This window comes from Ruditapes philippinarum, unplaced genomic scaffold, assembly GCF_026571515.1.
Source record: "Ruditapes philippinarum isolate M1 unplaced genomic scaffold, ASM2657151v2 ctg7309_1_1_1_1, whole genome shotgun sequence".
NCBI lineage: Eukaryota > Metazoa > Mollusca > Bivalvia > Venerida > Veneridae > Ruditapes > Ruditapes philippinarum.
Window position 1 is genome coordinate 45,730 of NW_026858061.1, and position 12,792 is coordinate 58,521.

Consider the following 12,792-nt stretch of genomic DNA (forward strand, 5'->3'; position numbering starts at 1 on the left):
TGTCTTCAAAATCATATGACTCATTACCTTGGTATTTTGTGCAACAAACTTCCAACCTTATTCAATTTCGGAGCGATATTTAGAGATTAAATATACAAGTATAGTATAAACATGAACTCGGTGTGGTTCTCTCTTCCACGTAATGAAAATTCAAAGGAGTTATCGTCAAGGAGACCCTTTAAGTTGTTACATATTCATCCTAAGTGTAAAAATATCCGTCAAAACAAAAATTAAAGGAATTGCAATCATCGATATTGAACATAAATTATTTTAATTTGCAGACTACACGACCGTTTCACTTGAGCTTTGGTTAATTACTAGATGAACATATATACACTCTTAATTTTTTAATACAGACATTTAATCATTCAGTGAAGAAGAAAAGAACATAATTTATGTGAAGGTATATTGAATGAATATGAATGTAAAATAGCTTTATCAGAAATAAAAAAAAAACAACAAAAGTCAAGGATCTGATGGTTTAACCGTCGAATTTTACAAGACATTTTAGAATAGAAAAATATTTTCTTGGTTAAATTAATTACTCTTTTCAAATATCAAAATTAACAAATCGTCAAAGACGAGGAATTATATCTCTTATACCAAAGCCAGAAAAAGATCTTACAAACATATCAAACTGGAGACCAATATGTTTGCTTAACGTGGATTATAAATTAGCAACAAAAACTATTTCAAATCGCATAAAAAGTTTTGCCAACTATAATTAGTTTGAACGCCTGGACTGTCTTATGTTAAGAATGACTGATATACCTGGGTAAATGTCGTTCTCTTGAGTCTGAGATACAATATGCTGGTTGGAAATCCCAATATGTTTGGTGGAAATCCCAATGTGCTCAGTTATTGAAGTGTTGTGTTGTGTGCTGATTACATTTTCTTCAGTCAAGTCAATGTATTGTCGGGTGCATTAGTCGTTATGTTCAGTTCTTAAAACAAACAGGCATGTGGTAACACAATTATGACGAGTTAAAAAGATATAATATGAGGTGTTACAGTTATTATGTTCGGTAATACTAATGCTGTTTGGTGCTATTCTCATTATGCTCAACCATGAAAATAAACAGTTGAGTGGTACTATCATTTTGTTTGGTTGAGGCAGTGTATTATTTGGTGATACTTTTATTATTTTCAGTTTCAATGACATGCTGTTAGGTGCTTTATTCATTCTGTTCAGTCGTGAAATAGAACTGTTGAATTGTAATATTATTATTTTGTGTGCTGATAATATCTTCTTCAGTCAAGTCAATGTGTTGTTCGCTGCAAAGGCCGTTATGTTCAGTTATTAAAAAGAACGGTTTCTTGGTACTATCATTTAGATGATATACTTTTCGGTGCAGAGGTCATTATGTTCAGTAGTGAACACAAACCATTGTGTGATACCGTCATTATGTTCAGTTCAGATGATATAGTGTTCGGTGCAGAGGTCATTATGTTCAGTAGTGAACACAAACTGTTGTGTGATACCGTCATTATGATCAGTTCAGAATATATACTGTTCGGTGCAGAGGTCATTATGTTTAGTAGTGAACACAAACTGTCATTATTTTTAGTTCAGATAATATTCTGTTCGGTGCAGAGGTCATTTGACAAGTGCTGATTGGTCATACAATTATGTTCATTCGGATATCTTTGGGTCAAACATTTTACTGCAAACAAGGTGGCTGGGAGGAAGCGACTAATTTCCTTAGATCACGTCGAGGCTAATGACCACTGTTTTACCAAAACAATTTTTTCCCTCTAAATATCATCGGGAGCTTAAAAACGTTATTTCCATAAATTGAACAGATATTATGGCATTTTTAATACCCAATTGGTATTTTATTTAGTTAATTTATGACCATACTATACTGTTACAATCACAATGGGCACAGTATATAAAACTTAAAATACGGGTAATGGTAGCCTGTTAAAGTCACACATGGCCACAGTAAATAAAACTAAAAATATATGTGTTGGTAACCTATTAGAATCACAAATGGACACATCAAACGAAATTTAGAATATGAAACATACTATACAAGTAAGGCAAACCTATTTGAGTCACACATGGCCACATTATATGGAACATTAAATATAAGTAAAGATAGCCTATTAAAGTTACACATGACTCCAGTATATAGAACATTCTACAAAAGTAAGAACAATCTATTTGAGACACACATGGCCACAAAAAAATGGAACATTATATATAAGTAAGGGTAGCCTAATAAGGTCACACACGGCCACAGTGATTTATTTAAAATATATGTGTTGGAAACATAATTAAGTCAAATATGTCCACAATAAATGGAAAATAATATTTAAGTAAGGGAAACCTATTTGAATCATACATGGCCACAGTATATGGAACATTATATATAAGTAAAGGCCTTATAAAGTAACACATGGCAACAGTATAAACAACATTACATAAGTAAGAGAAACGTAATTGAGTCACACAAGGCCAAAATATATGGAACATAAAGTTTAAGTAAGGGAAATCTATTTGAGTCACACATGACCAACATTATAAATAAGTAAGCCTATTAAAGTAAGACTCAAATACATTTCCCTTACTTAAACATTATGTTCAATATATTGATGCCATGTGTGACTCAAATGGGTTTCCCTTTACTTATATAGAATGTTCCATATAATGTGGCCATGTGCGACTTTATTATTATTTATCGTATGAAAAAGATAGTGAAATAAAGGGAAATAAAGTCGAGCACAAAGATATAAAACAATCCTTCTTTGCAGATGATGCAACTTTCGTAAATGACGTTTCAGTGAAGTCTTTCGAAAAAATGTCTATGTGATAACAGAATTAAGTAAAGTTTCCGGTTTAAACCTTAATTAAAAAAATCTCAAAATTACGAGTCGGGTCATTTAAAGATACTTACATAGAATATTGTAGAAATAGAAAAATCAAGTGGACACATGATTCAGCAAAAACATAAAGCCTTTTATTTTCGTCAGATTACAAGAATAATTCAAACATAAATTTAGAACCTAAACCTCAAGATTTTTCGAATTGCTTAAAACAGTCTCAATGTTTACTATAAAACATGACATGATAAAGACATACTTTATATAGAACATCTTTATGATTAAAGGAGAAAAGCCTTTTATAAATATGATGATTTTAAAAACATTTACGGAATAGAAAATGCTGATTATTTAAGATACTTTATGCTAATAAACAATATACCAAAACAACACCTTGAGAAACTAAAAAAACAACACAACTTATATGGAAAAATAAGATACGCTTTTCAATAAAATTGATAAATAAACTTTCATGTTATATTCAACTTTAAAATTATGAGAAAATGAAGAGCACAGACTTTTACGGGAAGATATAGAAATGAATTAGAATAAGATATATACGATACCACTACAAAGTACTATAGATGTGACATTAAGAAAGTTTCAGTACAAGTTTCTCCATAGACTTATTGCAACAAACACTATGCTTTTCAAATACAATCTATGCAATTCGAATCTGTGTGACTTTTGCTGCAGTAGTTTAGAAACACATTGTCATCTATTTTGGGAATGTAATATACAAATTTATGGTCAAATTTGAATTCTTTTCTCTTGTCAGTCAAACTTCATTTTTAGCTCGACTATTCGAAAAATATGGAGAGCTATTGCAGTCTCCCCGGCGTCGGCGTCTGCGTTGTAAATTCAAATATCTCAATTATTGCAATTGAAACTTACAATACTTATTTATGGTAACAATGTACATCAGATTGACAAATTGGATAACTCTGCCTACAATATATACAGAATTATGCCCATTTTTAACTTAGAAATTTTGGTTAAAGTTTTTTGTAAAGTCAAAAATCTCAATTATTGCTTGAGATATTCAATTGAAATTTACAATACATTTTTATAGTAACAATGTTCATCAGTTTGCAAAGTTGCATAACTCTGCCTACGATATTTGCAGAATTATGCCCCTTTGAAACTTAGAAATTTTGGTTAAAGGTTAAAGGTCTTAAGAACTAACAAAAATGTTTACTTGAAACTATACAGATGTACTTAGGGTCATAATTGAAGGTCACATCTCAAGAACCATAACTCTGCCATGTTTTTTACTGAATTATGCTATCTTTTGTAATAAAAAAATTCTCCTTTTCTTAGGTAAGTTTTACATGCAAGTTTTGCATATCTCTGCAATTATTAAAGATACAAACTTTAAACTTCATATGTATATTTGTGGTCATAAATAATGATCACTGATCAGCACTCATATCTATGTCATGTATTTAGGCTGATTTATCTCCCCTTTTTTTTACTTAGTCTCTTGGTTAATGTTTACATGTAATTTATACATATCTCTGTCAAAAGGTAGACCTGTATTCAATCTCTGTCCTTTCCATTAGTCCAATGCCATTATTTTGATAACTGTTCTAATTGTCGAGACAGCTCTGATTTGCTTATTTCCAAAGTTATGCCGCTTTTTATACTCAATGAAGTCATGGTAATCTTTTTGCTTGTAAGCTGGTATCTCCCTAACTACTGAAGGGAATGGAATGAAACTTAGCATACATTTTCACTGTGATTTTTTAACATGATTGACACAGGTCCCACAACTCTGATTTACTTATTTACATATTTATGCCCCTTTTTATACTCAATAAAACATCCTTATGACAACTCTATTGAATAGTCGAGCATTGCTGTCCTCCGACAGCTTTTGTTCATACAGCAAATAAACAGGGGTTTTTTTGGTTTTTTTTTTGGGGGGGGGGGGGGGGGGGGGGGTTTTTTTGTTTTGTTTTTTTTTTAGAGAGAGCTTACAAACAATATAAATAGTAATGTAATTAATGTAATTATATCGTTATTTTAATAATGAAATATTACATTTCAAAAATTAAATACCAAAAAAGTAAGCCCACTTTTAAACAGAAAACAGCTGAAATTTAAACGTCTTTGGCCATACTGATTGAAAAAAATTGTGTAGGTCAGATGGCTCCCACGATGGTTCCTTTACCATAGTAAGGCCTTTGAGAAGCGCAGACACGAAGCGGTGTGAGATATTTTACCGAGAGACACAAAAAGCAAATTCCCGACAAAACATGAATCGAGGCACGATATTCTACCGTGAAATCTCGTGGTACGGAATACTTCGACATTGCGAGATCTCGTGTTACAGTATCGTGTCTCGCCGGAATGTCGCGTCTCGCCCGATGCTGCAAGGACCGAAATTCCATAATCATGACATTACCTTTAAGGAACTCCTCCACGTTGTAAGTGCTTTTTCAGTAGCAGAGTTGAAAGCAGCAATTCTCGGAAAATGGCGATATTTTTATATATATTTCTGAAGAAAACAAAATACGTGTGGGATGGTCTTCTCATTTTTTTTCCTTAGATCATTTAGGGGCCACCGTGACCGAGTGATTTCAAAAAACCACTTGCCCCTAACCGCTGTAGTTCGGGGCGTCGAACTTTTCATGCGAGGAAACCCATCCGCGTGCCCACGTGATAACTATTACGTAATAACTACCCCTTTAGAACGTAATAGCTATCGCGTGCGTACGTAATAGTATTGGGTGGCCAAGTAATAGCTAACGCATGTGCACGTAATAGATAAGATAATCATGTGCACCCTTTATGCCACCGTAGATACTTCCTTGTTGTTGATTAGAATATTTCTTAATCATTTATAAAACTTTAAGCATCGGAAAGAAGTGTGTCACAATTGATAACGATATGCACTCTCTGCATAATTATGTGTTTGGGTTCTTGAAACTGCACTGTTAGAAATTTCCATTGTGACATGCTGAACAATGATATTCTTTAAGTTAATATATGACATCTATGCAGAGGCAGGACGTTTTTGATTGACCGGAAGTGACCTAAAAACGGTATGATAAATACAAGGGCAACTTTTCGGCCCTTTCCGTCAATCTTCGAATAAGGACCTCGAAAACAATAGTATGACTACACAGGACGGCAACGGAATTTCGGTCTTACCTATGTAAACAAACAGTAACTTAATGCTGGGAGTTGTTTACAAGTTTATTTCCAATATATCAAGTAAAAGTCCACCTAAAATAAGTGAATCCATAGATACAAAGCAACCAATACATTAAATGTAATTATATATATATTACTATGGTTGTAGAAACCGAAAGTACAAAATGCCAACCTGTTGACATTCAGTCGGATTTGTTTAACATTGTACATCAGTGGGCGTATATAAATTAAAAATGGTTCTCAGACATATTTTCATAATTGAACTGAGACAAACTTTATTTTCCTTTAGATGTCAAAAAATATACATTCGTTACACTCTCTGTTTCTGTTTACATCAATCCGTATTAACTTCGAGGTTATTATAGATATTAGCCGAACATGTTCCGATTGTTAAAATACAGAAAACACAGAACAATGGCTGGTAGCCGGTATACGGACGGGCATATTACCTTTTTAGAATTTTATGGCAGAATGTGGGACAAAGTTGCTTTGATTGTCCTTTCTATTGTGTGTCGAACACGTCTGTCTAATTTCCAATTTGTCACAAATATGAATGTTTACGAGCACATCAATCACACCTCGTGTGACAAATGTGCTCCGAGACAAGCGCTCTTTATTTGACAATTCCAGAAATCAGGAAAAATATAGTAAAAATAATTTGGAATGGGATTACATGGTTTTAAAAACTTTTAAAAACAAATGTAAATGAGATATTTTCTTATTCAATATTCTATAACCAATTGTTAACTATTGACAATCATCCTGGGTTCTATATAACCTTGATCAATGTACATGTCAACATGATGGAAATTTTTATGATAAATATACTATAATAGGAACAGTGTACCCCGTTTTCTGTCAAAATATGAAAGAACAGGTAATGCACTTAATAGACTTTTTATACCGCCGTGTTTAAAACTTCCTTTCAAATTTTCGCCCGATGTATTAAAATTAAGTTAAAATCTACTTGTCTATCAAAATGGTTTTGTCTCTCATAAGATAGGTCCATAGTAATCACTTCATAACTTATAAGCTTTGTTTTACAATTCATATTTTATGCATAGATTCATTTTACAATAAAGTTTAGGATGTCCTCGACCTACATATACCTGTTGGCGAGAAAAGTAAATTACATATAACCTTAAAAACACTAAAGTCATCCTTATTATCTGTCGATTTTCAGGTGGTATATTTCACAGCAACGTTCCCATACGTTCTGCTGATTGTCCTTCTTGTACGGGGACTTACGTTAGAGGGTTACAAAGAAGGAATCAAATTTTACATCATCCCTGAATGGGAGAGGCTGAAGGATCCAAAGGTATTTTTTTCGTGTTTGAATGGAGTTCAACAATAATATATCTTACCAATATTAAGCTTACAGTCAAGTCATTGAAGCAATAGAGAATTTATAAAAAAATTACAGCAGTGCCAGATAGATGGCTTTCACTCCAGTGGTGAATTTGTCGTATGTATTTGCCAGTATCGATTCTGTTATTATACATGTAGAAATTCATTTGTACATCGTCTTGTTTTATTATATTGATATGTATATAAACAGATTCATTTAACCAGGTTGAAAACATTTGTTAATTTACCGATAAAACTGATTGTATGAAAAGGAACAGTCATTCACTATTTTAAAGATATACTAAGTTCATCTTTTGGTAAAATAATTTTATCCTAGAAATGCATTGAAATCCATGAAATTCTTACTGAATATGTTTAATTTGAATAAAATAATGAATAAACTATGTATGGGAAGCTGCATTCCCTATTACCTTACGGGTCAAGTAAAATTGGTCTTTTCTAAAAAAAAAACTGCCAGTTTTTTTAATGACACTATATATTCATATGGTGACCACATATAGTGTGTAGAAATCAAAACATAACATATCTACCTTAAATGAATTCCAAACATGTTTATTTTATACATACAAAGAGACTGTGTAGCAATTATTAATATTTTTAAAAATAAAATTTGAGCATAGTATAATCTTTAGCCCTTTCGCTGCCAGAGGGTTATTTATTTATTGATCACCTATTTGCCAGAAGGTTTTCTAAGAAATAACTATATTATTAATTATAAATTATTATCATTTGTTATTAGTATTATAATAATTATATATGTTTCCAAATCTGCTAGTATATAATAATTATTGTCGATGGTATAATTAGCTATACATTTTTGTATATTTATTATTATGATTATTATTATAATTATTATAATTATTATTATTATTATTATTATAGAAACGGCAAAAGCCGTCCATATGGCAAATACGCCGAAAATAATAGGGACGGCATATGTCGTCCCTATGGTAGTGAAAGGGTTAGGTCGCAAAAGTGCAAATAATCTGTTCAAAACCAATGTATAAACATATGTATAATATGTATTTATTCCCTTTAAAAGATTACTGGTCTTAAAATAGATACAAGTACTTGATGATGTTTTATTTTATTTTGATAAGGTGTGGTCAGACGCAGCGACACAGATATTCTACTCACTTGGCCCAGCATTCGGAGGTTTACTCACCATGTCCAGTTTTAACAACTTCAAGAACAACTGTTGGAGGTTAGAAATAATAAATTACATACATATAAAGTACTTAAACATACATCACACTGGCCATAGCTTTCGCAGAAACGGTGGGTCTATCGCAGCGGCGACGGAGTATTCGTCGTAGAAGCGGTGGATAAAATATGGCCGTTTACTGTTGTCGGACATCGGACATCATGTTGTACAAGCATATATATATAATTAATATCGTTTTAAGCATCATAAAACACGTTTCTCAGATGTCAAAGTAAGGAAAGGGTTGTATTCTATTAAAAAGTGCGTTACGTCAAGTTAAACCCTCAAAATATACTTAAATGGTATCGGGCCCACTGCACTGCGTTTCAATCGAATCCACTGCCGTCTGCGTTGAAAACATTTTTGTCATATATTTTATAAACAGGCATTAAGAATTTCCCAAATTTCCAAATTATGGTTCCGTAATGGGGTCGTTTGCACACATTTGTACATGTTTAAACCAAAATTAGGCAAAAGTGGCGTCCCCTCGTCAAACTGTACAGAAAAGTGTTTGCATAAACGGCAACCGTGTGCGTGTAATAAGTTGAAATAGTACATATGTGGGCTCCAGTCTCACTAAGTTTCCAGTAAAAATTAAAAAAAAAAAAAAAAAACAGCATAAATTAAAACGTTAACAGAACAAAAAAGAAAGACATTTATTTTTTTTAAATTTTTACCATAATACATCATCGAAAACATATTTATAAAATTAATACTTTTACATGAAAATATAATACATCAATGAAAAAAACCCAGGATAATTATAAAAATCGAATAAAACCATACTTTCCATTTACACATTTTACTTTTAAATAAAATTACAATACAAAATAATCATGATACTTTAAGATAATTTTTCGTTTTATTAAGAGGATGGATTAAATAGTGTAGCAGATGCTCTTTAAAGTCAAAGCACTTTTAATATAAAGAGCTAAATTTTTAAATTGTTCTTTATCATTTTTATGAATAGTTCTACAAATTTAAAACCCAGCTTGGGTTTTAATAATAATCACTTTTTTTATATAATTTTTCCTTAATCAAAATAAACATTGGGCAAATCAAAATAAAATGATACTCGTCCTCAATGTCGTGCTTATTACAGTATATACAATAACGTTGCAATTTCTATCGAATTCTTTGTGTACTGTATCCGACCCGTTTTGGAATTTTCAAAAGAATGTGAAGGATAACCTTAATTTTGAATTAGAATAACATCTTAAAATTGCAAGGCCAAAATATCCAAGTATTTTTCGTACTCAAAAATTACTTTTGAACATGATTATCAATACTTCTAAAACAGGACTGTTTTCTTTACATTTACATTGCCACCCCTTGAACAAAATTATCGATAATCCGTTGTTTAAAAACATAATATAAAAGTCTTTTCACAAACAGTTTCAGGCGATGATCCCCACACATATGCAAAACCATAAATCATACAATAATTTTTTTCACATTTTGACAGCCAGTTTTTTCTTTCCCAAATAAACAATCATTCATATGCAATTCTGCATACGCATGTTTTAATATATATTAATCTGTTTTAGTTCAGTTAAAAACCAATATTTAATGAATTTTTACATATCTCATAAATATAAAGTGGATATCGTTAGCAAGTTCACCATATAACAGCCGTTGAAACATGTCGTCGTTTTAACCTTTAATAATTTTTTTACAAAATTTTGAGATGAATTCTTTCAATTTCCTTAGATTTACTGAATCCCCATATTTCTGATGCATAATTCAAATAGAACAACAAATGAATCCAAATAATTGACAAATTAATTTTAGGCTTTAATCTATATTTGTGACAATTAATAAGTAACAAATTTAAGGCTTTCCCCAAATGCTTTTTACCACTAAAATGCTCTTGATTTAGAAACCAAAACTACCTGTATAATTTAAAAATTGTACCCAAATAGTTAAAATTATCCAAAAATTTCAAGTTCTTATACCATTGGATAAAAAAATTCTTCATTACTTAATAAACCACCACGCCTCCTAAAGTACAACAACTTTTGTTTTTCAATCGGTATTTACTTCTAGACTCCAAGTTTTCACAATAAGTACATAAAAAGCTTTAATGATTGATTTACCTCATCTGGCGATTCACCCAGAATAATCATATCATCAGCAAACAACAGCAAAAATAAGTATAATGTTATCAATGGTAAGACCAGAGTCTGTATTCTGTTGTAGATATAACTCTAAGTCTTCTACAAACAGAGAAAAATAATATGGGCGAAATTACCTCCCCTTGCCTTAAAGCCTACAGCGTATTCAAAAAAGTCAGAATAGGTATTACACAACCTTACACAAGACTTAACTTTTTTCATACATACTTTTAACAATACGTAGCATTTTTACCTCTAATTCCACTTTTATAAAGCTTTAACCATAGGGCATTTCTATATATACTGTCAAAAACATTTTTTTTAAAATCAAATAAAACACAATAAAAGGCGTTTATTTTCATTTAAATACTTCTGAACTAATGTTAACAGGATAAACAAAGCATCAACTGTCGATTTTCCTTTTCTAAATCCAAACTGCGCATCAGATATAATATTATTTTCATTACAATAAGTCATAATCCTTTTATTCAAAATTGATGTAAATAATTTCGACAAACAACTTACACCCAAGCGTGATTCCCCGGTAATTATTTACGTCATTTTTATCGCCTTTTTTATGTAACGGAACAATAACGCCTTCAGTCCACATATCAGGAAAAATGTCCACTATCAAGGATATAATTAAAAAATATCACATATATGAGATGACAATATATAAATAGCTTTAAAAAATATTCATTTCAATAACAAATCAATACCAGGAGATTTATCTCTCTTTAACGTCTTAACAGACTCAATTATTTCATTTACAGAAATGGGTTTATCCAAAATCTCATCTGACCCATTTAAGTCATTAAAATCATTATCCGAAGTAAAGCGTTCTGCTTCCTCATTTCTCGCTTGAAATATATCATTACCAAGTTGTGAAAAATATTTTAAAAAATCGTCTAACTCAATATTATGTTTTGATTTAACGGCCATATTTTATCCACCGCTTCATACATTATACATGCATACATGTATACATGCATACATACATACATACATACATACATACATAAACATACATTATACATACATACATACATACATACAAGTTTTATGTATTTAGAACAATACCTGATGCGTCATGTATGTAGTACTATGATAATATTGTAATGCAAAAAAGTAAAATCTAAAAATTTCAGGGACTCTGTGATTGTTGCATTTATCAACTGTGGCACGAGTGTGTTCGGTGGTTTCGCCATCTTCTCTCTACTTGGTTACATGGCTCATGTGACCAACCAGGATGTGGCTGATGTTGCTGACAGCGGTAAGCGCACGTTGGATATGATACTCTTATATTATTTAGAAGAATCAAAGTGATAGAAATTGAGTTTCATGTCAGTGAACTCGAGTTTAATGTCAACGAACTTGAGTTTAATGTGGAAATATTTTTTTGATCCGGTTTTATGTCGCACTAATACCTGAGTAGAACCACCGACGCTGCGTAAGGAAGCTTATAATCCTAAGTCCCTGTCGGGATTCGAACCAACAGCGGCGAGTTGCAAGTGGTTTAAAGTCAACGACCTTAACCACTCGGGCTCGGCACCTCTTACTTCTGTAGAAACACTAATTGAATTGAATCTAGACTGTTGAAAAAACAATCGCGATTTCATCTTCCATATGGAATAAAGTAGAGTTAACATACTTGCACAAGCATTCTCTAATCAAAGCGACGATATAACATTCCATTTGTCACAGCTGCTCTAATCAAAGCGACGATATAACATTCCATTTGTCACAGCTGCTCTAGTCAAAGCGACGATATAACATTCCATTTATTTATCATTTTATTATAATGTACAGGCAATCAACCTATGTTCTGTAAAACCTGGTTGGCGATCATTTAAAAAACAGATCATTTGAAAACAGACGGATAATTTTAAAATTTAAATGAATTTAATGATAACTAAATTAATTTTTATAAGATCCAAACGTTCTGTGGTTTGAGTGAAGAATTATTTATAGAATAATAGAAACAGGTTGATAACTTTTGAAAATAAAACTTCAGTTTTTTTTTTATAAAAATAGAATCACTAGAACGTCTGTTTTAGCATTATCCAGTAACAAACTATTTAATGTTTTCTGTTTTTGAAAAGTATGGCAATTTTAGAAATT

General features: G+C 31.5%; 1 protein-coding gene across 2 annotated transcripts in view; it reads left to right on the forward strand.

The window, feature by feature from the left end:
* LOC132751955 (sodium- and chloride-dependent glycine transporter 1-like) overlaps positions 1–12,792 on the forward strand; it is a 74,302-nt gene that overhangs the window by 35,086 nt on the left and 26,424 nt on the right. For both annotated transcript variants that reach the window (XM_060742176.1, XM_060742175.1), the window contains exons 7-9: positions 7,169–7,303; positions 8,454–8,557; positions 11,820–11,944. In XM_060742176.1, coding sequence (XP_060598159.1) covers positions 7,169–7,303; positions 8,454–8,557; positions 11,820–11,944 — 364 coding nt within the window. The remainder of the gene's footprint in view (positions 1–7,168; positions 7,304–8,453; positions 8,558–11,819; positions 11,945–12,792) is intronic.